This window comes from Eulemur rufifrons, chromosome 28, assembly GCF_041146395.1.
Source record: "Eulemur rufifrons isolate Redbay chromosome 28, OSU_ERuf_1, whole genome shotgun sequence".
Classification (NCBI taxonomy): Eukaryota; Metazoa; Chordata; class Mammalia; order Primates; family Lemuridae; genus Eulemur; species Eulemur rufifrons.
The window spans coordinates 38,359,370-38,387,104 of NC_091010.1; the positions used below are offsets into that span (position 1 = coordinate 38,359,370).

Below are 27,735 nucleotides of genomic sequence, written 5' to 3' on the forward strand. Positions count from 1 at the left end.
CTTTCCCTCTATTTGCATAACCAGAGAGACCCATCAAAAGAATAATGAACTTCCCTTGCCCTCCCTGTTATCTCAGTATTTTGCAGGAAAGAAGATCAGGAATGCAACCAAACCTGGCCCAAATAATTTTAAACATAATACCTGTCTCTCAGGTTAATTTATAAATCAGTCTGTTTCCCCCATCCATCCATTGTCCCAAGTATCTATTCATCCTCCCTAGCAACCATTTATTGCCCCTAAAGAAAGTTACCTATACTCATCATCTTCCCCACCCCTCTAAAAGACAGGTATAAAAATATTTGGATCCCATTGAGATATTGAGTCATTCTGTGATTCTCCCCATGTGCATGGTAAATAAACCTCTCTCTCTCTTATTAATCTTCATTAATTGTGAGTTGATCTTTTAGCTAACTTTTGGGGGAAAGGACAAGTTTCCTCTCACCACTACAGTCCCAATAATTGTAAGAGTATAAAGGTTCTTGAAAACAGAAAGTTAGAGAACTACTAAATCACAAAAGTGAACCCTTAGTTGAATTTCTGATAGGCATATTTTCCTGGAGCATGCCTTCAAACCACAAGTTAACTGCCATTTTATCTTACACCAAACTTTTTAATCTTATTTGGTTAGCAAAGTTTACATTGACTGTAGCATTTGCCAAAGAACTTCATGAATCACTGTTCAAGATAGCTTACACATGAGAAATTCAGGAGGCCAAGAGACCAACTGATAGATAATGAAGGACCTCTTGTACCTTGAGCCACCTGTATGAGAATACCTCCAAGAAAAGTGATTTAGGGAACAAAGTCCAAATGAGATAGCCTCAGTTTTTCCAAATAGACAAACAGAATATAATCAGACCTTTGACTAACTCTACATTTTATGCTCTAATTTGTCTAAAACATTAGTTTTTGGACTGAGACTTTTTCTTGGACACCTTCACTTTTTCTTTATCCATCCCTGACATCAGAGACTGATTGGCTTTCTGGAGCCAGACTGCAAAGCACAGATGGAAACCAGGAAGCAAAATTAGAAGGTGGGATTTGGGGGTAAGAACCACCAGATTGAATTAGGAAAGCACCTAAAAGTAAGATAAGATTCCAGTACTAGAAATGAATTTGTTCAGATAAGGTTATTCAAGCATTAAAAAAACTTGGCAGGACTGTATACAAAAATATTTACCCAAAGTGACCATAAATTTGGAACAAGAATTCAAAAAGTTCACCACACATTAAGCACATTTATATACAATTATATTTTGAAAATTTTATATCAACATTCAGTTCTGTGTATCTAAGAGAGTCCTTAATTTCAATGATCAAAGATAGTATTTTCTTTCTGTGTTCAATCAGGATTACACTCTTTTTAAGCTTTATTAGACATTATTCCCTTCTTGTCCCTTGCTTCTTGTGCTGGGATGATAATGTATATTTCAGGTTGTTAGTACTATTGAAAGATTATTCTCAGTCTGTTAATGTTCCAATTTTATTTCAATACCAATTTTATTTATTTTATCCATGCATTCTTAAAAATTCGTGGTACTATTATTTTATTAACCCAGAAATTGCTTCTAGATTTTCAATCCTGAATCTTTCTTCCTTTCTCTAACTTCCTGTTTTCCTCTGTTGTTCTTCTCCTTAAGAATGGGAAACCCTAGTTCTTTCCCTTTGGCAGCAACTTCCTGTTTTGGATAAGAGTAAAAAATTGATTTCTTGATTGATAAAAATATACATTCTATCACACATCCTGGGAAAAATCATTAAACATCCTTGCTGGTTTCTTTAGATCAAACTTTTAACTGCTTGTTTATTTTAATCCCAGTATTGAAGCTATACTGAAAATAGTTTACTGATAGTTTACTTGTATCAGTGAAAGATACAGAAAGGGATAAATCTGGGAGGAGGGGAGACATACAAAGGAACATATAGGAGGCAATGAAGGTCAGGGAAATGAATTGATCCAGGCTGGGAAACACTTTCTGTTTGATTGTTTTCTTCATTCTTTCTTCATTTTAGCTCTTTTCCAATAAGAACTTGAAATTTTGAAGCTGATTCTAATCAGGATAGATCTGATAAAAATCATTTATTTTTTAAGAACAAATAAGGATGACTAGTTGGGATTGTTTCCAAAAGTATGTTCATCACCAAGTTGTAGTTTTTAACACAAATGTAGTACCCCTTAAAGGAGTATGGAACAGTGAGAATGGGGAATGAGGAGATGGCTAAAGGAAGGTAACTTGTCCTACTTTTCACTATGGATCAGATCCCCAAATAGTATGGACTATGGATCATAGTTGTTTTGCAACCTTTAAGGAGACATTTGCTATTAGTCTTTCCTTCGCTTTGCAAGTATTATCTGTTGAGACAAATCAAATTAATGTCATCCTTTAAAGAGAATGTAGTTTACCTTAAAGGAAAAAGTCTAAAAAAGTGTTCAAATTTTGAAGTTTTGTAACTTCACAGCTGTAAGAACTTTTTTTTTTTTTTTTTTTTTTTTTTTTTTACTTCAGAACTCCTTGTGGTTGTAGAGTACATGTAAGGTTAACTAGGTCAACAAAAATTACATCTGGGCATTGCTGCCTCAGAACACTGAAACACTGGAAGATCCTTAGTTAAATTAAACTGTGGTTTATTCACACCTATATCTAAAAGGTAGACACACTTGTAAATAAAGATTTTTTTTTAAGTTTTTAAATTTTAGCCAAATCAAGTAAACCTAGAATTAACTATTTACTTGAAAACTTTGCAGGTATAATGTCTTGAAAGAAATATTGTTTTCCCCAAAGTATCAAACCAGATCATTATACAGTAGTAAAATTTGACTAATGGATGATATAATTTGATTAAATAATTAAACTTTACCTGACCACTAATTTATTTTTTAAATAAGATGTATTTTAATAAAATATATTAAAGTAAGATACATTTTGTTTTATTTTTATTTATTTGTCCCATACTAGAGTATGATTAATTTTGCAAATGTATTTGGTACAACTGGCTTTCCTTATTCTTAAGTACATTGGTCCACACAAGAGGTAAGTGTAGAGATTTCCAATGTTCCCAGAAGACAGCTAAGTTTCAGTGAAGCTTTATTCTTTTCAGTATATATAGAAGAGAAAGTTGAGATTCTCTCTATAGTGGACAATAATCTCTGAATTTTCTATTTTGGTTAGTTTAATGTCATTTCTTTGTGACACTTTCCAGGGAAGGAATATAATTCTTGAATTCATAAAGAATGATTATTTTATCTTATTACTTTAACATTGTAGGCAATTTCTAAGTATTTTGATCACAAATTACTTGAGCACATAACTAAAGGTTTATAGAGTTTAATATACTAAATATCAAACTCTATAATCAAATATTTCCCAAGAAATAAAAACTAGAATTGTTTGACAACAAAGAAATTAATAAATATGTCATTAAATGTGTGCTCTGAAGTTGTTTATTTGGCATTTCACTGTTTCTTGGAGAATAATTCACACAGAAAATTTCCCAAGTCGTTGGAATTTTGCTAGTTAAACTTCAAATTACCCCAGTGTATATAGCAACCCTTGGTTCCCTAAATATCTCTCCAGACATGTGAAGATTCCAAACTTCTGATTTCCTCCAAAGCATAAACTTCCTAATCAAATTGTTATTAAACAACTAATTTAAGATCGACAGACTTTTGAACTGCAACCCCCTCCCCACGGCCAAATATTTTGTATATCTTTTGTAGATTTGAAGATCTGAGCTAGCACTTCTGATACCACGGAAGCCCCGTGGATGTTACATTGGGTGATAAGAAGAAGCAAGGCATAGGCAGAATTTGGAGACTGGTCTCTCATTTGCTTTGCCTTGGAAAACTCAGGAGTCATGGGCTGGCAGGTGAACTATGTACATCTACTAGGTTTATAGCATCATGGAATTACTCCTGATTCCTAGTTTTCTAAGTTAATGTTGTCAAAAACTTCTTAACAAAGATGACTTTAATGAAACAAAGGTCCTGAGCCCTTCTGTGTCATCTGTTTCTGCTCACAACTGGCAAAAGGAAGGAAAGAAAAAAGTATGAAGTTTGGTATGACTAAATATTGTTCTAATTGAAGCTATAAAATATTCATTTTTATTTTTAATATTCAAATTTATATCAGAAAAAAATGTTCCAGGTTCTACAAGTTTCACTGTGATTATAAAACACATGGTTTATAAATATTAAGAGAATGAAGACATCATTTTGTTATTTGTGACTGTTATGGCCTGAACTGTATCTTCCCAAAATTCATTTGTTGAAGTCCTAACCCTCAGTACCTCAGAATGTGACTATTTTTGGATACCTCTAAAGAGGTAATTAGGTTAAATGAGGTCATTAGGATGGGCTGTAATTCAATATGTTTGGCAGGCCTACAAAAAGAGGAAATTTGAACACAGACAAGCCCAGAGGGAAAATGACGTAAAAACAGAGGGAGAAAATGGCCATCCGCAAGTCAAGGAGAGAGGCTCCTTGGAAGAAACAAACCCAGCCAACACCTTGATGTCAAACCTCTAGCCTCCAGAACTGTGAGAAAATAAATTTCTGTTGTTTAAGCCATCCAGTCTATAGTATTTTGTTATGGCAGCCCTAGAAAACTAATACTATGACTTTCAATGGATATTCCAGAGAACCCCATGAGAGACCAGAAGGTGAACTATGTCCATGAGCAGAGAGTCTGCTCCTAGCTCCTCCATTCATCAAACACACGGCCTTAGCCAAGTTAACCTACCTGAGCTGGTTTTCTCACTTGTAAACTGAAGATGAGATTTACTGGCTACCTCATAGGTTGGCTCTAAAGATTGCACATAATAATACAAGTAAAAGCACATATAATGTACAAACGGTTGTCTAAAACAAATGGAATCATATGACTCTCAGAGGTGGATAAAAAAATGAAAATAAAATAAAACTAATGGAATCTTAATATTTTTGAATCTGTTTGACCTACTCTAGTCATTACATGACACAGCAAAGACAATTTTCTTCTCATGTTTCTGTCATACAGTTGGGTATTGAGTGGGGCAGCAGTAGAAAAATTCACAGAGCATCCGGGGGTTTATTTCCCCAAAGTAGTTTTCCGTAATCCTATTCCAAGACCTCTCTATCTCTTGGCCAAAGCCTCCTCAACTTCTTTCTTTGACTCTCCACTTGCTTTCTTTGTGTCAGGGACTCCTTCAAAACTTTTCCTACCCAAGTGGTGGTGGGGGTAGTGGGAGAGGCAAACCTTAGTAGGATTAGGGCTGCTGGAACTTGTTGACTCTAAGGGAGGTATCAACACCCTTATCCCTAGACCTAAGGGACCAATTCAGGACAAATTGGCCAGACCAAAAGAATAGCCAGCAATCCAAGATAATCTTTATTTGGAAATTCTAAAACACACCTATCTTTGTCCCTTCAGAAAAGTATGCAGGCCTGATTAGACTTTAAATCTATTTTACGGCTGCCTTAAAGATTAGGAATAAAAATATCTCCATCTTCTAATCTCAGTCTGTGTGTAGAAAGGCACCAAATAACTTTCCAGGTATAGTTGGGCTACTCTGGTATGGACCTTTTTACATTTTGCTAATATGCCAGTGGTCTTTCTTGTAGAAGCTATTTTACATTTTAAAACCAACTCACTTCACTAATAATAACATAAATAAATAAAATACACATTCCCTTCTAGTAAACCATGGTTTTACAAAGATCTACGGCTGCTTTTGAGTGTAATTATTTGTGAAACCCCTTTTCTTTCTATGTATTCATTTAGACTACTCTTCTACAATTCCCTGGGACCAACAGGAAAATCCCAGCTGCACTGTAAATGGGAAAAGATCTCCCTGTCTGACCCTAAGGATGCCCACAACCAAATCACTAACCTCATTATTTTCTGTCTCTGTCTTTCTACAATTGACTGGGTTTGATCTAACAACATGGCACACTTCAGGATATTAACTGTTAAATTGTTGAAACAATAAAGAAAATCTTACTAGATGCAAAGCTCTAGATTTCTTTTTTTACTATCTGTATTGCCACCACTATATTTTTTTAAACTCCAGATTTTATTGACAATGGAATTTCTTTTACTTGATGCTATTATTTATCTTTTGTATTCTTTCACAGGATTCCTTAAGTTTCACTTAATAGTTTAGTTCTCTGAAATAGTGTTATAGAAATCATTACCACATTTATGGCTTATATTTTTTCAATGCTGACATTGAGTTCATAATGTATATGAAACAACCTTTGGCATGATATTTTTTATCTATAGGAAATCCTTTATCATCACAAATATTCTTCCTTCAGCTTTTCATTGCCATTCAGTCTCACTCATACATTTATGGAGCATTTTGTAATTGTTATTGAAGGACCGTTACAGACAATCCAGTCTTAACAATTCTTAACCTTTTTATTGGTGAAGGATGATTTGAGAATCTAATGGAAGCCATGAAACTGCTCATTGTAGAAATGCACAGACACAAATACACACAAATTTACATCAGCTTTAGGTTCCAAACACCTGCTAAGGGCCACTCTAGGTTTCTAAGAGCAGTTGTAATAACAATGTAATCAATTTCCCCCAAGTGATAAAGAAATTTTGGAATTTAATGAAGACAATCAAATAAATTTATTTGCTAAGCCCCAAGAGTTGTCCCATGTATTTGTGAACCGATATAGGAAATAAGCTAGTTTAATATCTAAAATACTAAGTATACCTGCTGAGTGAAAAGTCCTGCATTGTGCAATATAATGATACAAATATGTTTTAATGAAGTTCATTTTTTGAACTAATAGGGCATGCTCTGAAGTCATTAAAAAGCAATACCAAGTGTAAAGTTTAAGGACCAAAATGAATTGTATAGTCACTGAAGTGCAATAGGGGGTCATAGAAAAAAGAAAAATCAATTAAGTTGGGAATTTTAGGAACACTCCATTCCCTAGAAGAGAAGGCGTTTTCTAAAAATGCCTATTTACTGAATGAAATACATTCTTTGCTATTTGAACTCTATGGGACAGTGACAGCCATTGCAAGTTTTCAAGCCAAAAGTAATATAATTGGACTTACACCTCAGAATTAAGCTGAGTAACAATTTGGTTATACATTGAATAATGGAAAACTAGCTATAATACCAGTTGAGAGTGACAGCAAACATCCTATGAAGGTGTAGTAAAAGCTTAGAATAGGATAAGGGAATTAGAAATGGAATTAAATTAAAAAAAGCAATACCTCAAAAACATAAAAAGTAGGACTTGGGCACAAATTGAATATAAATACAAAAGATAAGTTTATAAAAATGATTCTAAATAATTCTAACATTTTTTAAATTTTTTTAAATTTCAGTACATTACAGGAGTACAAAGGTTACGTATACTACCTTTGTCCCACCCGAGTCAGAGCTTCAAGCATGTCCATCCCCCAGATGGTGTACACTGCACCCATTAGGTGTGTATATACCCATCCCCCTCCTCCGCACTCCCATCTGCATGACACTCTATGAATGTTATTCCTATATGTGCACTTAAGTGTGGATCAGTTAATACCAATTTGATGGTGAGTACATGTGGTACTTGTTTTTCCATTCTTGTGATACTTCACTTAGCAGAATGGGCTCCAGCTCTATCCAGGATAATACAAGAGGTGATATATCACCATTGGTTTTTTTGTGGCTGGGTTGAACTCCATGGTATACATATACCACATTTTATTAATCCACTCATGTATTGATGGGCACTTGGGTTGTTTCTACATCTTTGCAATTGTGAATTGTGCTGCTATAAACATTCTAGTACAGATGTCTTTTTTATAGAATGCCTTTTGTTTTTTTGGGTAGATGCTCAGTAATGGGATTTCTGGATCAAATGGTAGTTCTACTTGTAGCTCTTTGAGGAATCTCCATATTGCTTTCCACGGAGGTTGTACTAGTTTGCAGTCCGACCAGCAGTGTATGAGTGTTCCTACCTCTCGGCATCCATGACAACATTTATTGTTTTGGGACTTTTTGATAAAGGCCATTCTCACTGGAGATAAGTGATATCTCATTGTGGTTTTGATTTGCACTTCCCTGATGATTAGAGATGTTGAGCATTTTTTCACATGTTTGTTGGCAATTAGTCTATCTTCTTTTGAAAAGTTTCTATTCATGTCCTTTGCCCACTTTTTGACAGGGTTGTTTGATTTTTTCTTACTGATTTTCCTGAGTTCTATATAGATTCTAGTTATCTCTTTATCAGATATGTAACATGTGAATATTGTCTCCCATTCTGTAAGTCATTTGTTTGCTGTCATGATAGTTTCCTTGGCTGTGCAGAAGCTTTTTAGTTTGATCAGGTTCCATTTATTTATTTTTGTTGTTGCTGTGATTGCCTTTGGGGTCTTGTTCATAAATTCTTTGCCTAGGCCAATTCTAGGCCAATGTCTATAAGAGTTTTTCCAACATTTTCTTATAGAATTCTTATAGTTTCATACCTTAGGTTTAAGTCTACTATCCACTGTGAGTTGCTTTTTATGAGAGGTGAAAGGTGCTGATCCTGTTTCAGTCTTCTACATGTGGCTATCCAGTTTTCCCAGCACCATTTATTGAATAAGGATTCTTTTACCCAGTGTATGTTTTGATCTGCTTTGTCAAAGATCAGATGGCTATATGACGATGGTTTTATATCTGGGTTCTTAATTCTGTTCCATTGGTTTATGTCTCTGTTCTTGTGCTAATACCTTGATGGTTTAGTTACTGTAGCCTTGCAGTATAACTTGAAGTCTGGTAAATTGATGCCTCCCAACTTTTTCTTTTGGCTCAAGATTGCTTTTGCTATACGAAGTATCCTCTGGTTTCATACAAAGTATAGAAAATGTGGAGGAAATGGATGAATTCTTAGAAACACACAGCCTCCCTAGGCTCAATCAGGAAGAAATAAATTCCTGAACAGACCAATATCAGGTACTGAAATTGAAACAGCAATAAAAAGCCTTCCTAAAAAAGAAGCCCCAGATCAGATGATTTCACACCTGAATTTTACCAAACCTACAAAGAACTGGTGCCTATCCTGCAGAAATTATTCCACAACATTGAGAAGGAAGGAATCCTCCTGAACACGTTTTATGAAGCCAAAATCACCCTGATACCAAAACCAGGAAAGGACACAACAAAAAAAAAAAAAAAAAAAGAAAACTATAGACCAATATCCCTTATGAATATGGATGCAAAAATTCTCAACAAAAACCTAGCAAACCAAATTCAGGTGCATATCAAAAAAATAATCCATCACAACCAAGTGGGCTTCATCTCAGAGATGCTGTGTGCTTGTAGCTTAACTCTCACTTAGAAGTGATAACATGTGGTTTGGTTTTACATTCCTGAGTCACTTCACTTAAGATAATGGCTCCATCCAAGTTGCTGTACAAGACATGATTTCATTCTCTTTTATGACTGAGTGTTATTCCATGGTACACATATACTACATTTTCTTTATCCATTCCTCGGTTGATGGACACTCAGGTTGATTCCATATCTTTGCAGTTGTGAATTATGCTGCCATAAACATACAATTGCAGTTGTCTTTCTGATACAATGACTTCTTTTTCGTTGGGTAGATACCCAGTAGTGGGCTTGCTAGACTGAATGGTAGATCTACTTTTAGTTCTTTGAGAAATCTCCATACTGTTTTCCAAAGAGGTTGTACTAATTTGCCTTCCCACCAATAATGTATAAGCATTCCTTTTTCACTACATCTATGTCAACATCTATTTTTCTTTGACTTTTTATTAATGGGCATTCTGACAGGAGTAAGGTGGTATTTCAATGTGGTTTTAATTTGCATTTCCCTGATGATTAGTGATGTTGAACATTTTTTTTGCTTATTAGCCATTTATATCTATTCTTTTGAAAAATGTCTGCTCATGTCTTTTGCCCACTTTTTAATGGAGTTATTTGTTTTTTCCTTGCGGAGTTGAATTCCTTGTAGATTCTGAATATTAGCCCTGTGTTGAATGTATAGTTTGTTAATTTTTTTCCCATTTTGTGTGTTGTTTATGTACTGTTTTGATTATTTCTTTTACTGTGCAGAAGCTTTTTAGTTTAATTAGGTCCCAATTATTTATTTTTGTTTTTGTTGTATTTGCTTTGGAGTAGTCATAAATTCTTTGCCTAGACTAATGCCTACAAGAGTTTTTCCTAGATTTTCTTCTAGAATTTTTACTATTTTAAGTCTTACATTTAAGTCTTTAACCCATCTTGAGCTAATTTTTGTATATGGTGAGATCCAGTTTCATTCTTCTGCATGTGGCTATCCAAAGCTTCACATTTTCTCACAGATCTTAGCATGTGTTGCAAATTGGAAGCAAGTTCCCCTTAGTACTTTATATGAACACCTGAATTACCCCTAGAAAATCAGAATGTAAGGTTTATAAAGAAGCAGAAGCATATTTGGCTGTTTGGCTGTATTATTCCTTAGTAAGGATCATATATCTTCTTAAAAGACTATGAGGACTTTAATTTTTCTGAAGACTCTGATTCCATATCTTCTTCAATTATAGTAAAAGGCTAAAGGAACACATCCTGTATTCTCTTGCTTAAATCTATGCAAACAATGACATGAAGAAGCATGGGTAATCTGCCTCCCACGTGCTAATGAAGTTAATTCAAATTGCATTAGGATAGCAAAGGTCTTCTTCTCCATCTCAATCCTTATGAGGATCTATCAGTATTTTTTCCTTTTAAAATTTGCTATTGTCAATGACAATCAACTAGAGTTGAGTGAAGGTGGGAAATTAGTATATAAAAATAGGTAAATACATAATATTTGATATTTCCTGACTTTTTCCTAGTTTATTCAAACAACACAAGTCCAATTAGTTGTATTGTGGGGCTTGGTGAAAAAGTGTCAATTTATAGCTTGTCATTTTGTTCTTTTCAACAATAATTATGTCTTCACTATTTCTGCTAGTTATGTAAGTAATAATAAGAAAAAAATGTAAACAATTTTAACAAGTCAAAATATAATTCTACTTTTCTTTCACCACAAGCTACAGATGCTCATGGTGGTTGCAAGGACCAACTGTATTTTTAAGTGTAATTTGTTTAATTACAAAATTCATTTATAAACACATTCACATTATTCAAACTCTAACAAATAGATTAAACATTAAGAAAAAGGACCCATCCATATGTTATTAAATATCAGGGGCTGGGTTTTGTGTATTAGCTAGACCACTATCTGTAGGGTTACAGATCCTGGTCAAAGACCATAATAAAATACTAATCTTTGCTGAACAAATTCACTTATCTAACCATCTAGTCAGAATAGCTTTAGGTGCCACATTTTTAAAGAATAAGAGGTGGCCTTCTGTTATCTTAGGCCTCTTTATCTCAGCCAAACTATATTATCATTATACCTTTGGCTGAACAGTTTTTTTATGTTTGAGCTATTAAGAATAATTTTTAATGTTTCCAAAATCATTTTAATCGCCAGAACTCCTTTAGCCAATATTTGTGTTTGTTAAAAGTTAAAGGTGAAAATTTAATATTATGTGAAAGTGAATGCAATATTTGATTTTTTGGTTTGGTTCTTGGAACATTAGATGATGTCCACATATTAAATCTTTTTGGTAATTTAATCAGCAGATAAGTATTCTGGCCATTGTTGAAGGTTTTGTATATAAGAAGTAAATGCAACATTAACCAAAATACTAAACATCCAGAGAAACATAATTCTAAATATTTCTGAGGAAACTGTAAGTACAACTTCTGCTAAACAAAATTTTTATTTACATTATTAGATTCATTTTTTTTCTTTAACCCAACTGTTGCATTTTTATAGGCTTAAATATTTGTTGTATATTCAGCAATATGAATGTGCCCATTTGAATTATGGTTTACCCCTCTCTGATTTGATTTATTTTTTCTTCTTTTGTCTGTACATGAAATTCTTAATTCTTAGTTATTGTATGACAGATTTGTTTATTATTGTAATGAGTGTCTGATGTGAAAGTCCAGTCTCTCTGATTCTCCATTTTGAGAAGCAATAGGCCAGTCCTCTAGCATCATATGAATTGGCTGTATTGATATACTATGTTGAATAATTTAATATCATCCAAATCCTCTGCTATTGAATTAATCATTATTAATACCATCGTATTAGTACTGTTGACTACTAATATATTTCTTTAAATTATAAACCTCTCAAAACAGAATTTTAAGCCAAATTATATAAATCACTCTGGGGATATCTCAGGTAGAAGCTGGCCTAGGGTTATGCTAAAGAAACATAGTGGAGAAGAACATAGTCATTGGAAGCAGACTATATAGTCTCAAATATGGGCTCAGCTGCATTCTACATACTTGTTAGGCAACTCCTCTCAGCCTTGCCTTGCTTATCTGTAAAATGGGTAATATAATGCTACTTCCTTCATAAGGTTGTTATGAGAATTAAATGAGCTGATAGTAATAATAATCGTATTTATATAGTGTTTACTAGATGACTGACATGTTAAGAACTTTACTTTTGTTATCATAATGAGTTCTCATAACAACATTGAAAATGCACTATTACTGGCCATATTTTATAGAAGAGGAAACCATCTTAGCAAAGATGACTTGAACACATAACATGTTAAGCACACTGTCCAGCACATAGTGAGCTGTAGGTTAAGTGTCCTCACTTTACAAAGACAAATTACTTAATGGAGGCAATAGAGGGTATAAAATCGTGGGTTCCTGAAATGTTTGGTCAAAGCCTTATGGTTTGAATGCTGAAACACTTCTGGTTAGTCTTTATATGGTAGTTTGTCTTTTCCTAAAATACCATTGTAAAGATAAGGTTTAGTTAAAAACCCATTTTTAAGAGATACCATTAAATCTAATTCTATTCTAAACAAGTGCCAAACTATTAGACCGAAGGGTCAGATTTTGATCTTGAGAGTTCCAGTCTGGCTTGACTGTAAGTCAAGAACTATGCTATGTACTCTGTATGAATTATGATAAATGGTTATGCAGCCTTTGTTGAAATATTATCAACTGAGAAGTCACTACTTTTCAAAGAATTCCACTGGAATGCAATGATAAAAATATTACAAATTCCTCACTGTATACAATTCAAATCTTTCTCTATGTGACCTCCAAATATTGCTCCTAACATGCAGTAATTTCTCAATAAATATTTATTGAATGATTTATTTCTGACACACTAAAAATAAATTGATTTAAAACCGTCCTCCACAGGTCATCCCTTCAAATATTTGAGAACAATATCACTGTTCCCTTCAGATTTTTTAACCAGCTTAATAGCTGAAGATTCTCGACTTTATAGTTGGTGATTACATCATAGAAAGACATTTAGGTGTTGCAAGTCTAATGCCAAATATTGTCCGTACTGAGGAATAAGTGATAATTACCAGCAGAAGATCAGAAAGGTAGAGTGCTATAGAAATTGTCCTTTGGAAAAAGAAAGTATATAAGTTGAAATTTCGATGAAACTGTAAAAATTGAAAGGAGCATAGTTCAATTATAAGTTTGAATGCACGTGAAATTTCTAATTATTGTCCAAGAGAAAATGCTCACCTATTGTCCCAAGGACTATATGTTGACAAGCAATGCTGATAAATTTTAATATGGTCAAACCAGTTTAAGCCAGAACCTAGTCAGTTTGTATGAAGGGTTAGATCTAGTAGATGCATCAGTTAGGCTATTTTCAATGTAAAACTATTCATTCATTGTATAATAAGCACATTTTTTCACTGACCTGTGTTGCTCTTGTCCTGTATTGCTTTACAACTACACAAAGCCTAACAATTTTGATAGAGCAATTATATAAACAATTGATCATTTAAACACTAGCACTAATTCAGTCTATGTAAAATTATTATTGTTATCTAAGAAGTGGATTGCTATTTTTTGCCTCTAAAATATATGAGAGGGTTGAATTAGAAGCTCCCTTGGATCCTTTTCAAATCATGATACTGATTTTCCTTTTTTTGCTAAACACTTGCAAAAAAAGATATTGGACCATCCAATACATTCCAGATTTTTAATTTTCAAGGCTTACCTAAGTAATTTCAATGAGAGAATACCTCACCAAAAAATTAAAAGAACAATCACTTTCCTAAAATTGTATGCACACATTATTCTAGTCTTGGTAGCATTTGGGGAAGGTAATGGTTGCTTTTAAATCCACATAATAATCTCAGATCAATAAGTACTTAAGGAGTGGCTGTTATAAACAATATTTTTAAATATTGTTATATGATAAATTTTAATGCATGTTATACTGAGATTGAATCTAGGAATCAAATGCCCCACACAACCACCTCCCAACTTTGAGCTCTCAGAATAAGTTGGCAAAAGTCTTAAACATGAAGCATAATAAGAATATGTTGTTATGTTGGAAGACTTTTATTTGCCAATTAATATTCATTCAATATGACTTGAAAAGCAAGTGGGAAATGTTTGTAAACAAACGGAATCAAACAGTGAAAACATGTTAAGTATTAAGATGCCCACGTTGATATCCACATGTCCCAGTTTATTGCCCAACAGAAAGAATATAATCAAATCCCAGCATTTCTCTACTTTGTATGAAGTACACAACATGCGAGTATTCTGAAAGTATAATGGGTTAACCATGGCATGGATATTCTTTTGTTTCAGAAGGGCCCAAAATGTGGTTGCTTTTCACAGTGGCAAGTTTGATATCTGCACTTGGAACTACACATGGTTTATTTGGAAAATTAAACCCTGAAAGCCCTGAAGTGACTATGAATATTGTAAGTGACTGGGGGAGAAACTATAAAATTAAGATATATTATTGTTCTTTAGAATCATATGAGTTTAAACTTTTATGTGACCAACAATATTTATTGCATGCATTTAAAAAATCAACTAAAACTTAAACTCTTGTGTTTTCCTCATCAGAGTCAGATGATTTCTTATTGGGGATATCCAAATGAAGAATATAATGTTGTGACTGAAGATGGCTATATCCTTGGGGTCTACAGAATTCCTTATGGGAAGAAAAATTCAGCGAATATAGGTATATATAACCTTTTTCTCTTCCTTTCTTTTCCTCTCTTTCCCTTTCCCTCTTTCTTCTTCCCTCTTTGCTCCCTCCTTTTCTTCCTCCATTCCCTCCTTCCTCTTTTCCTTCTTTTTTTCTCTCCTTTTTCCCTCCTTTTGTTTCTTCCTAAAGTCTTAATAAGTCCTGTTCATTCTGGAAATGCAACAATGACTAAGCTATATTTCCAGTCTTCAAGGAGATCACCATCAAGCCAATAAGATAGATAAATAACAGATCATTATAATAATATGTGATAATATCAATGCTGCAGCTGTGCACAGAATATTAAATTGGAGGTCCTTGTGAAAACACCTGACCCATACAGGGGAAGTTGAGGAAACTTGCTCTTAGAAATAATAGCTAAGCTTAGACTTAAAGGATTGGGAAGAGTTAGCCAGGGTGTGTGTCCCAGAGGGGAGGATGGAAAGACAATTGGAGGCCAATTTCCTAAACGGATAAAGGCCATTTTTCACTAGTACTATTAAAAATTTATCTTTTATTCATTATTGAAAACTTGTGAAGTATAAAAAGAATAAAAATTAAAAAAGAATACCCAAACTTTACCACTCGGAGTCCACTTAAATTAACATTGTGCTGAATTTCCTTAGAATATAATTTTGCAATAGCTTTATTGGGGTATAATTGGCAGACAATAAACTCCTCTATTTAAAGTGTACAATCTGATAAGTGTTGGCATCTGAGAACCCAATCACATGAGAAATCATTACCACAATTAAGATATTCAAAAATATTCAACTCAAACAAATGTATTTATTAATATTTCTAGTCATATGGAAGACTTTCTATCTTCATGTTTACTTAGAATAAGGAATAAGTTTATAAAGTTTTTAAACAATTTTCTTCTTTAGGCCAGAGACCTGTTGTGTTTCTGCAGCATGGTTTGCTCGCGTCGGCTACAAACTGGATTTCAAACCTGCCCAACAACAGCCTGGGCTTCATTCTGGCAGATGCTGGTTATGATGTGTGGCTGGGAAACAGCAGAGGAAATACCTGGTCCAGGAGAAATCTGTACTATTCCCCAGACTCAGTTGAATTCTGGGCTTTCAGGTAAAGAAAAGGGACAATTAAAAATGAACATTAGGCTTTAAAAGCATGGGCATTCTCCCCTTGCAGCCCAGTCCCATTTTAACAAATTATACTCCAAGTAGGAGGAGAAGGAAATCATTTTTATTCTAATCCCTTCTCAGATTCTTCCATATGGCTCATTCCGAGAGTAGCTGTTCTTTAAACTTTCTGTGATCTCAGTACCACTATTAGAGATCCATGTATATGCTTTTCCAAGTGGAATGAACAATATGGCTATAGCAAGGAAACTCATTGCCCCTGGCAAATTTAAAAAGGAATGTCCACATGGATTCAAGAGGGATGTTAAACCCCAGTTGGGAGTGGGAGACAGCAGCCTGAATCATCATAAATAGGTAGGGGCAGGTGGGGAGAATGAAATTCACACTCCATGGAGAGATTATCAAAGGCTTCCCATCACTGGCCTCCTTGAGCCTTATTCCTGGAAATTCCTGATGGAGGCTGAGAAGAGGAGAGAATCTGGCCAATGATGCGGGGGCACAAAAGTGTTCCTGGAGTTCTAGGAGCTGAAAGAAAACCTGTATGTCCCGAGTGTGGTGAGGAAGAGGGAGAGTGACATGAGAGCAGACCGAGGTGCTGACAACAGCCAAATTGTGAAGGCCTTGGAGCTCATTCTAAGTGCAATGAGAAACCACTAAAAAGTTTGAAACAGTGGAATGGCATACTTTAGTTGTCATTGTCAAAATACCATTCTGGTTGATTTGTGAAATGTAAAATAGAAGAGGATCAAATTCATACCAAATGGCCCTGGAACACAGCATATAGATCATTATTAAATCTAACATTCCATTTTAGAGATAGAAATAATTCCCATCTACTGATACTCATTTACATTAAATCATGGCTGCAATACGGTACTTCAGAACTGATATCAGTTGTTTATAAGAAGCCACCTGATACCTATTAATGGTCTATAAGCAGAAACGTTTTGAGAATTTAGTTTTCTATTTCCCAAAGGGAGTGTTGGCTATAACTGCTTGAATTTTAGAAACTATAGCAAGAAAATGTGCTCAGTTTTATCTTATCTTTTTTTTCTTGCAGCTTTGATGAAATGGCTAAATATGACCTTCCAGCCACAATCGACTTCATCCTAAAAAAAACTGGACAGAAGAAGCTACATTATGTTGGCCATTCTCAGGGCACCACCATTGGTAGGTAGAGGCAGTTAATGCCAGGTAGGTTAGTTCTAATAGGCCTCTTCCCAGTGGTTATAGTAGGCATGCTGGCAAACACACTAATTGATTTCCATTCATTCAATGCCTACAACAACCCAATGACAGAGGGCCAATGATCATTCCTCTTAGGTGGGGAAACAAAGCAAGGGGATAAATAATTTGTGCAAAGTAACACAGATTATTACCAATGGGGTGGCTCAAAAACCAGGTCAGGCAATCTGACTCCCAAGCCCATGCTCTGAAACATTGCACCACACGGCCTCTGGACTGAGTTTATTCTATTTATTTGACCATGTTTATGGGGTACCGATGATGTGCTCAAAGAATACAGCAATAAATAAAATAGATTAAAATCTCTGCTTTTGAACCACTTACACTCCAGTGGGAGGAGGCAGAGAAAAATAACAAAGATTAAAAAGCAAAATATAAAGTATACTAGATAATGGTACTACTACAAAGAAGACATAACTCAGGAAATAATATTAGGGAGCACCAGAGGGCTTCCCAACAATTTCAAATAGGGAACACAAACACTCTCTGGGCAAATCCATAGAGGAGGTGGCGGGCGAGACACGTACATGCCTGGAAGACTGATGTTCCAGGAAGAAAGTACAGCAAGTGTGAAAAATCTAAGCTGGAGCACAGCTAGTTTGTTTAAGGAACAGCAGTAAGGCTGTGACTTGTGTGGATGAATCAGATTGAGGGAGAGAAGAGACAGAGGGAGTGAGAGATGAGATCACAGGGGTTGGGCAGGGGAGACTGTTCAGGGCTCTTGGGCTGCTGTAGGGATTTTGGCTCTCACCAAGTGAAAAGGGAAACCACAGAAGAATTTTGAATAGAGGAGTAACAGGACCCCCTACCCTGCCCTGCCATTGTTGAGGGGAAAAGGAAAGGAGCAGAGAACCAGCTAGAGGATTCAACTCTTCCAGTAATCTATGCAGGGAATGGTGGTGACCTGACTTGCGTGAGGGGTGAGGGAGCTGTGGAGATAATGATATTAATACATGGGCAGGTTCCAGATACAGTTTTCATATATAGTTTGGAGGTGGTGCCAACAGGATTTGCTGACATACTGGATACAAGGTATAAGAGATAAATAGGAGTCAAGGATGATGCCAGGGTTTGTTCCCTGAGCACATGGGATGATAGAGATGTTACTAACCAAGCTGGGGAAGACTGTGGGAAGAGCTGATGTGGTCAAGAGAGCAGGAGCTCAGTTTGGGACCACTAAGTGTGAGGTGCTTATTAAAGATTCGAGTGAAAGTGTCAGGCAGTCAAATCTGGAGTTCAAGGGAGAGAACTGGGCTGAAAATACAAAATAGAAGTCATAGGTACATGAGACAGGATGTAATGACCAGTGAGTTCAGACAGGAAAGAGGAGAGGAGGGGGTCCAAGGACTAAGCCCTGGGCTACTCCTTAATTTAGAAGATGAGGAGGACTCAAGAAAGGAAACTGGGAATTAATGGTGACCATGGTATAAGGTAAGCCAAGGGTGCCTGGTGTTCTGGAAGTCAAGGGGAGAAAGTGTTTTAAGAAAGAGAATCTGAGCAACTGTGGAAGAGGCTTATTGATAATGAAGCCAGAAAGCTGACCATTGGATTTAGCCACCTGGAAGTTATTGGTGATTTTTAGAACAGCAATGTTGGTGGAGTGATTGCCAGTTTTTCAGTTTGTCTCAGATGCCACCCTTAGTAAGTCCAAGATAATGTTATATTTGTAAAACCAAAACAAAACACACATACACACCCCTTCTTTACTAGTTTCTTGTTCTATTTCAGGTTTTATCGCCTTCTCTACTAATCCCACTCTGGCTGAAAAAATCGAAGCCTTTTACGCGTTAGCTCCAGTTGCCACCGTAAAGTATACAAAAAGCCTTTTAAACAAACTTGAACTTATTCCTCCTTCCCTCTTCAAGGTATGTGATTTTTCTTTAATTAATTGAATCTAAGATCCCCAATTGCCCATGCATTTCAAAGTGATGGAAAGAGATCAAAAGCACCTGTGGACAATCAAAATTGGAATCCAAAAATGGAACTGTACATGTTTACATTATTTCTTCAATAGCAGTGACCATGTTTAAATCCCCTCTGCAGCCTTTGAGACCCCCATTTATTTCTTTGTTCTTGCCTAGGTTTCTGTGGGTTAGCAATGCCTGGGGGTGGTTTTGCTCCTTGGTAAGTGAACATTTCACTTACCAAGCACTCTACCCAGCAGTGTCAAGGCTGTGATTCCACTCCTGGAGCAGGGAAGGGGAAATCAAAACAAAACAAAACAAAACAGTAAATAAGAAGCCTAATTTACAAGGGCCATGGAAACTGGAAATAGGAGGGAAGGGAAAGAAAAGAAAGGAAGGGAAAAGAAGAAAGAGGGGAAAGGAATCAATAGTTTAGTGAGGCAAACACTTTAAGATCCCTCATTAAATAGTTTTGGTTTTCCTAAGGGCTCCTTCCTCTTTAAATGGGGATTTCATAGGACAGTGCATGGAATTCAATAAACCATAAATATTAAGTGCTTTATACAGTAGGCTTACATGGTAGGGAATTAATAATATTTACTTTTTCCAATGTGTAATGCTATACTTCTCCCACTCACTGAAACAAACACACAAACACACATACAAACACACACAATTTCCTTTAGGAGAATGGTTTAGTCTCAGGCTATACCATGTAATGATGCCATTTCTTTCTATGCTTTTGTACTATTCATTTCTTTACACTCTGTATTATTAACATGTATGTTTAAAACCTAAGAGACTCTACCCACAGTCAGACTACATTTGTAAAACTTTTATTCAAAATCTGAAACATTGTGATGAACTTGAGTGTATTTACTGGCTGCATAGATCCTGAACTTATTTCCTACTTGTACTCAATTTTCTGATAGGCAATGCAGAGAGTTAATAAAGGGGGAAAAAAAAAAAAAGGCCCTAGACCTCAAGTCAGAGATTTGGGTCAGGATTCTAGGTATAATGCAGTTATTAATATAATTAGCCCAAGACCTTGACTCATGTTAACCTCATGTTTCCTCACATATAAAATAAAGATAACAAAATGTCTGCCTTTCTCAAAAAGATTTGGGGCCAGTCCTTTCAATTCTTCAGCTGAGCCTCATTGCCTCCTTAAAGGCTTTGCTGAAAATATTCTCAGTCATTATTTTTCCTCCTGATCTTTTCACATTTTATTGCTGAAATCACACATCTTGGTACTTAATCATGACAGTCTGCCATGTTGTTTTATGATTTTATTCCATAACTCTTATCACCACAGCTATATTATAAATCTTTGTGTCTTATCCTTCCTCTCAGCAGCCAGTATAGTTCTCAATGCAACAACAGATACCCAGTATTGATGTCTGCCCTGTCCATTTCACAACTTTAGTGGGGGAATTAAATGAAAGAGAGTATTGAAAATTCCTAAGACAATGTATAAAAATAAAAATATATTATCAGCCTAATCACAACTGTACAAGTAGACTAGATAAATTAATGAGTCTTTTCTATAATTTATTTATTTGCTGCAACTCTCTAATGATGCTTTTATTTTTCAGATTATATTTGGTGACAAAATATTCTACCCACACACCTTCTTTGATCAATTTCTTGCTACTGAAGTGTGCTCCCGTCAGACACTGAATCTCCTCTGCAGCAACGCCTTATTTATCATTTGTGGATTTGACCATAAAAACTTGAATACGGTTTGTATGGGTTGAGATTTCTGTATTTTGAGCAACATCTTTGATTACTTGTTTCATCATCACTTAGAAATGGTACTTTATAAGAACAAGGAGTAACTTCAGAATGATTTCCATGATATCCTGGTAAACCCAAAAGAAATCACAAGTCATTGCTCCCAATTTTGTCACCCCCAGCTCTCTTCCCTCACCCCAATTGCTCCTAAAGTAAATAAACAGCATGTAGGGAAAAAATAACAACTCACTACTCACTTGTGACCCCCTAAATAAATGGTGTGACATTTAAATTCTCTGAGATAAGGGACTAAACCGTATATTTTGGCAGACTTCTTTGTGAGAAAAAAGTCTATGCATTGAATCAATGTTCTTATAAATATTTTTAATGCTGATAATCATTCCCATACATTTTATAAAGCATATTTCAGAGTGACTATTTAAGTAGGACCTTGTTTGTTTTATTTGCCTTTTTACTTTTTACTTGATTCACATTAAACTGGGGTTTTAAAACATACGTGACAGAATGCAGATTCATAAAGTAGTTAAGAGTATGGACTCAGGTCAGGCTAAATTCAAATCCTACCTTTGAAACTGACTTGAACTCCTCTGTCTTGGTTTTCTCACCCACAAAATGGATTATCATGAAGATCTAATGAGCTATATATGTAAAGCACATAGAACATAGTGCAAAGCATATAGTGCATAGTAATATCATGTTTTGCTACTATTATTATTATACATAGCCAATGATCCTTACTCAAAATAATCAGTTTAGTTACATACCCTTGAATACCTAAGAAAATCAAGTTCATGGATAAGAAGGCATAATTGTACAAAGCATTGCAGTTACTGGGGACACAGAGGTGAAATTGATGGATATGGCTCCTGGCTCCATGGAGATCAAGGAGATTCAGTTCTCTTTTTCAATGCTGGTGATCATTTCTAGGGAGATATATACATATACATCTATGTATATCCAGAGATATATACATATATACATATGTATATGTGTAGTGGCATTAAGACCCACTACAAACTAGCTAATGCAATCTGAGAAAGAGACTTCAGTTTACTCTCTGGGGTTTGAACACGGTGGATTAGAGTCCTGATAAAATAGTATAATTGGAAAATATGTATGATGACTATATATGATATTACTATCTCACATATATTGTAGTTCTGAAAGCAAGTGGCCTGTGTGTGAATATTTAATTTACCGCACTCTGGCACTGGGTAGAGAAAAATGAAAACTGAGAATTTAAACTCAGTGACGTAAAGGCTCTGGCTCCATTGGTGTGACACTGGACATTTCTATAAACTTCTTTGAGCCCCAATTTTCATTTTGATAAAATGGAAATAATAAGCTCTCTTCATTGAATGACTACAAATTAAAAGAGTTAACACATGCAACTGCACTTTGCAAACTCTAAAATGAAATACAAATTTATTGCTCATATGTTTCAAGTAAATACTGACCCTAAACACTTGATCTGAATCAGAAAACTTAGATCTTAGCTGTTTTTGAGAAACCAAATATGTGGCTAAGTATGCATATGTGTGTTTTATTTCTAGAGTCGCTTGGATGTGTATCTATCACACAATCCAGCAGGAACTTCTGTTCAAGACGTCCTCCACTGGTCACAGGTATCATTTTTCAGATGCTGTTAAAACTTATTTGTGGGCTTGAACTCTTTGTCTTTACCTAGAGCATGTTCTTTTTTTTTTTTTTTTTTTTTGAGACAGAGTCTCACTCTGTTGCCCAGGCTAGAGTGAGTGCCGTGGCATCAGCCTAGCTCACAGCAACCTCAAACTCCTGAGCTCGAGCGATCCTCCTGTCTCAGCCTCCCGAGTAGCTGGGACTACAGGCATGCACCACCATGCCCGGCTAATTTTTTCTATATATATTTTTAGCTGTCCATATAATTTCTTTCTATTTTTAGTAGAGATGGGGTCTCGCTCTTGCTCAGGCTGTAGAGCATGTTCTTAAAACATTCTGTCAAATACACCTGGCAGATAATTTCTCTGGCATATGACTACCATATAAAAATAACTGTGAACCCATGTGAAGGAAAATTTTATAAAAACAGGTGCTTTGGGAAGTAAAACAATGAATGCTTTTTATGACTTGGCATGGAAGAAAAATTATTTTAAGCAAAGTTTCATTTAAATTTACATAAATACCTTGTCTTAGATGATTAATAATCTTGTATCAGAATGAGAAAAATATTTTTAAATAATTGTTTGAATTGAAAATAACGTGGAAATGTTGGAATTTTATTTTTCACATAATAAGGAGAATTTTATTTCTTTGTGTTTTTAATTTCTCCACAATAGGCTGTTAAGTCTGGAAAATTCCAAGCTTTTAACTGGGGGAGCCCAGTGCAGAATGAGATACACTATAATCAGGTAAGTTTCTGAAAGTTGAAATCATTCACATCTTGAAAGACAAAGATATAAAAGGTTAAAGAAGAAATTATGTTAACCATGCATCTACTTTCCAAAGGACTGTTAACATCAAGTCTCCCACTGTCCCACATGACTATGAGTTCATGCTCCAGCCACTGTGCTTGTTCAAGATGCCCTCAAAGCACCACACCCCCTCACATAAGAAACTTCCCAGAACTTAACTTACATAGACCTGTCTTACATCCCAGTTCCCAGCACACTGTTCTCTCCTTTCTAAAGCACAGTTGACTGATATAGTAAACTAATAATTCTACCCATTCATGAGCTAGAGCTGGAATTTCTGGTCATCTTATATAATATCCTCTCCTTTGTTGACAGTCAAAAGAGTGATTTCACCAGAATACATTCCCATATAGAAGAAAAAGACAGTCTTGCAGGTCAAGGCTGGTAATATTTTTCAGTATGCAGGGGCCTTGTGGCATAGGCAGACATAGTGAGCAGTGCTCACATTTGTCATTGTATAAAGAACTTAGACTTTAGAGTTCATCTTTTCTGCAGTCAATATGATTCTGGGTAATAATTTCTTCATATCTGTACCCAGACTCAGGGAGTTGCTGGTAGAATTTACTGAGATAGTATCTATAAGCTCTTAGCTGAGAGTAAACTCTCAGGTTATCACTGACTAATTTTGAACAAGGGAAGTACCCTATATTATTTTGTAACATCTCTTCTTCCACTTTACCCATATTCAATTTTTCCATCCAAGTGATAGCTGAACAACTCTACTAATTTTCATCTGTTTCCATAATGCAAAACTTAGAAGGAATTTATATGTTTTGATAACAATGTCTAACATGTTGAGAAGATGCTCCCATTTATTTTTCATTTTTGATGTCTTTAAAGAAGTTTTCAGAATATCATTTCAAACTTTTTTTGAAAACATTTTTCCCCAACCATCACCTTTTCAAACCCCAAAACACAGGTTTGCTTTGAACATATCTTTCTACTGGACTCTAATACTAGTAATCATAGAACTTCATCCTAGAGGGCCAAGTGAGACCTAGAATACCCCAGTTCCCAATTCCACCCTTCCTCCAACCAAGCCAATGACAGTTCAGGTTAATCTTCAACTAACTGAAGCAGTGACATGAATTTAAGAGCCAGAGCTAGCATCTAGGAAACTCTTTCAACGATGTGATGTAAGTAAAAGAAAGTGGGTTTATAATTATGGCTATTCCCCATATTATTCCATTTTCTCCAATACATAAGGAATATAATAGAAAGTGTTAAAATATTAGGGGAAATTATGTGTGACAAATTATTTTGCTATGGCAAGTTGGCTATTAGATAACATAAGAATAGAGAAACTTTTAGTATATTGAATCGCTATTCTTGAAAGTATGATCTAAAATAAAACTAACAAAATTCTCTCTGGGCAGCAAGAAAATTGGAGGTAATTCTCTTGTTATCTTTCCTACTTTATAAACCTCTTTAAAATATATATGTGAACAGTGATTTTCTAAAAATAGGAAATGGGCTGATAATACCTTTTCTCAGAATATGAAGAAATGATTTATAAAATCAGGTAAAGTATTTGAAAAATACAGCTCCTTAACTGAACTGACTGACCTGTCCAGTAACCATCCTGGGAAGTCAATACAAAGCCAAAATAAATGTCTCAGGACATTTTGAGGTGATCCTACTTTCAAGTGTTTGGGTAGAAACAATCCATTACAGTTAGAATCTAATCAAATCCACTTCCTTCAGTTTGAGTTGAAATCTGAGTGTTTACACAATTCTAAGTGTAAGAGTTGGCATCTGAAGCCTTGCTAGTGACCGTGGTTTGGGACCACCCACACAGCCTTCATCTGTGAGTGCAGAATCTTGAGCTCTTCAGAATCTTCATTTTCACAAGATCCCCAGGTGATCCACTGGCCCATTAGAGCTTGAGAAGCACTGATTTAAAACATATTGCATCCACTTTGTGGATAAAGAGAGCTTTCTCTGACTAATCATTGTTAGAATTTACTCATAAAACTGTCAGTTAATGTGACACAGTCTACCTAAAGAATAAGTATTGGGTTTAAAGTATGGTTACCTAAAGTCTGGTTCTTTCTCTTGTATTTTTTAGCCCACACCTCCCTACTACAACGTGACAGCCGTGAATGTGCCCATTGCGGTGTGGAGTGGTGGTAATGACTGGTTGGCTGACCCCCAAGATGTTAGCATGTTGCTTCCCAAACTCCCTCATCTTATTTACCACAAGGAGATATCTTTTTACAATCACTTGGATTTTATCTGGGCAATGGACGCCCCTCAAGAAGTTTACAATGAAATTGTTTCTATGTTGGCAGAAGGTAAAAAGTAGTTCTGGATTGAAAGAATTATCCATTCGTTTTTCCAAAGTACCTTCTTCTCTCATATGTAGTTTTCCGTAGTGTTTAAAATGCAGTGCTTCTTTCTGTAATTTTGACTTCAGAAATAAACTGGCATCAATAAACTTCCTATTTGCAATTTTCAATTTTTTAAACTTTAAAGAAATTTCAGTTTCTCCGTGGAATTTTATCTAGAAACACCTGAGAGAACACATTCTTAGGCTGGTGAAACGTTTCTCCTGATCTTCCCATTCAGTTTTTCTTCTAAACTCAACTTAGATTACGAGCCATGAACCCTGAGTGCTGTCAAAAGACAGTGTTGTGGTTGAATATTGACTCCACTTGATACTGAGTATATTGTGCTCTATTGTCTCTCCTTCTGTACAGTGGGGATATCACTTGTTCTTTTGCATGTTTACCCCCACGAAAAGGGCAGTTGGGAGATATAAACCAAATTCAGGTCAGCTTACTTTCACTTCCCAGGGAGAGGAGAGCAAGGGTAGTTTGGAAAGCAACTAGCATCCCCAAGCCCAATTTAGGAAGTTGGGAGGTAAAGGGTGTGCTCTCCTCTCTCTGCTTGGATTCTGCCCTCATCTTCTTGGGCCACAAAAGTGAAACAGGAACCAACTAACCAAACTATTTTTGAAATCACTGTTACCGTCCTGGCAACCACAGGATCCCAAAACAATCCCATTGATATAAAAATCAGAATGTACAATTGTCACCCGTTCGTGGCAAAAAAAAAAAAAAGACTCTTCCAGACTTTCAAAATTTCCCCAGAGCACAGCCTTACCTGGAAATTTTATCAAACCCATAAAATTATGACCTAATATTTTATGCAAGTAAGCCTTTTGGATTCCACTTACTATACTATGGTAGGCTTTAATATATAAAATATAAATGAGATAAAGAGTATCTTGTACCCAGTATAGTGTATTGGACATAGTGAGTATTCACAAAACTCTGGTAACAATTTTTATTATAATGTCATGTCCCCCAACCTTTGCTAAGAAGCCTGAAGCTTTCTTATTTTAAACTCTCCCCTTTATTTTTTTTTTTTATTTTATTTTTTTTTTTTGTTGAGACAGAGTCTCACTTTGTTGCCCAGGCTAGAGTGAGTGCCGTGGCATCAGCCTAGCTCACAGCAACCTCAAACTCCTGGGCTCAAGCGATCCTACTGCCTCAGCCTCCCGAGTAGCTGGGACTACAGGCATGCGCCACTATGCCCGGCTAATTTTTTCTATATAGATTTTTTTAGGTGTCCATATAATGTCTTTCTATTTTTAGTAGAGACGGGGTCTCGCTCAGGCTGGTCTCGAACTCCTGACCTTGAGCAATCCACCCGCCTCGGCCTCCCAGAGTGCTAGGATTACAGGCGTGAGCCACCGCGCCCGGCCTCCCCTTTATTTTTAAAGCGGAAATCAGAAATTGTTAAAAGAGGATTATTTGGGAGCCTTTAATTTAATATTTCAGAAAAGTTTGTTGGCAGACTTTCCTAAACTGACATGAGAATCTCAGTGACTTAGTGACAAATATTCATGGTGGTGTAACCAGCTAAGGACCCAGATGTTTCATCAACTCTACCTTCTTGAGAAAAGAACCATTATTATATTCTTACAATCTCCTATACCTTTTAGCTAATTGCCTTTCTTTTAGTCTGTATTCATCAAATATAGGAAGTATTAGTTTTGGTCTTGAATATGGATGAATACTATCTTATTGATTCCACAGTAGCTTTGCTGATATCTCTCATGATTAATCTGAACTGTCAACATAGCAGCCAATCTTGAAGAGTTTATTTCCACCTGCCTCCTGTAATCACTCTTTGGGTAGCCTCTCATCATGTCATGCTCAATAATTTCAAACTCAAATTCATCATGCCCACTTCTTTGAGTCAAATAAATGTCAAGTAAATGAAGTTCTCCCAGTCACCAGGGAGTGGGACTTTGG

At 35.6% G+C, this 27,735-nt stretch overlaps 2 protein-coding genes across 3 annotated transcripts in view; both read left to right on the plus strand.

The window, feature by feature from the left end:
* Nucleotides 1-14,639: 14,639 nt before the first annotated feature.
* LIPF (lipase F, gastric type) lies at nucleotides 14,640-25,778 on the plus strand. Of its 2 annotated transcripts, none has more exons than XM_069459921.1 (9): nucleotides 14,640-14,744; nucleotides 14,893-15,010; nucleotides 15,904-16,102; nucleotides 17,180-17,289; nucleotides 19,093-19,229; nucleotides 20,864-21,010; nucleotides 22,577-22,648; nucleotides 23,339-23,410; nucleotides 25,542-25,778. In XM_069459921.1, the coding sequence occupies exons 1-9, from the start codon at nucleotides 14,640-14,642 to the stop codon at nucleotides 25,776-25,778; spliced, it is 1,197 nt and encodes a 398-aa protein (XP_069316022.1). The 2 variants fall into 2 exon arrangements, with proteins under 2 accessions (XP_069316022.1, XP_069316023.1); XM_069459922.1 differs by having other exon boundaries at nucleotides 16,003-16,102.
* The window catches only part of STAMBPL1 (STAM binding protein like 1), a 229,168-nt gene continuing 226,291 nt past the window's right edge, over nucleotides 24,859-27,735 (plus strand). The window contains exon 1 of the mRNA XM_069459918.1: nucleotides 24,859-24,863. The gene's annotated coding sequence lies outside the window, so the exon portion shown is untranslated. The remainder of the gene's footprint in view (nucleotides 24,864-27,735) is intronic.

Coding starts and splice junctions, on each gene's coding strand:
- LIPF (XM_069459921.1), top strand. CDS start 14,640: ATGTGGTTGCTTTTCACAGTGGCAAGTTTGATATCTGCACTTGGAACT. Junction 15,011..15,903: donor GAAAAATTCAGCGAATATAG/GTATATATAACC, acceptor TTTCTTCTTTAG/GCCAGAGACCTGTTGTGTTT. Junction 21,011..22,576: donor ACCATAAAAACTTGAATACG/GTTTGTATGGGT, acceptor TTTTATTTCTAG/AGTCGCTTGGATGTGTATCT.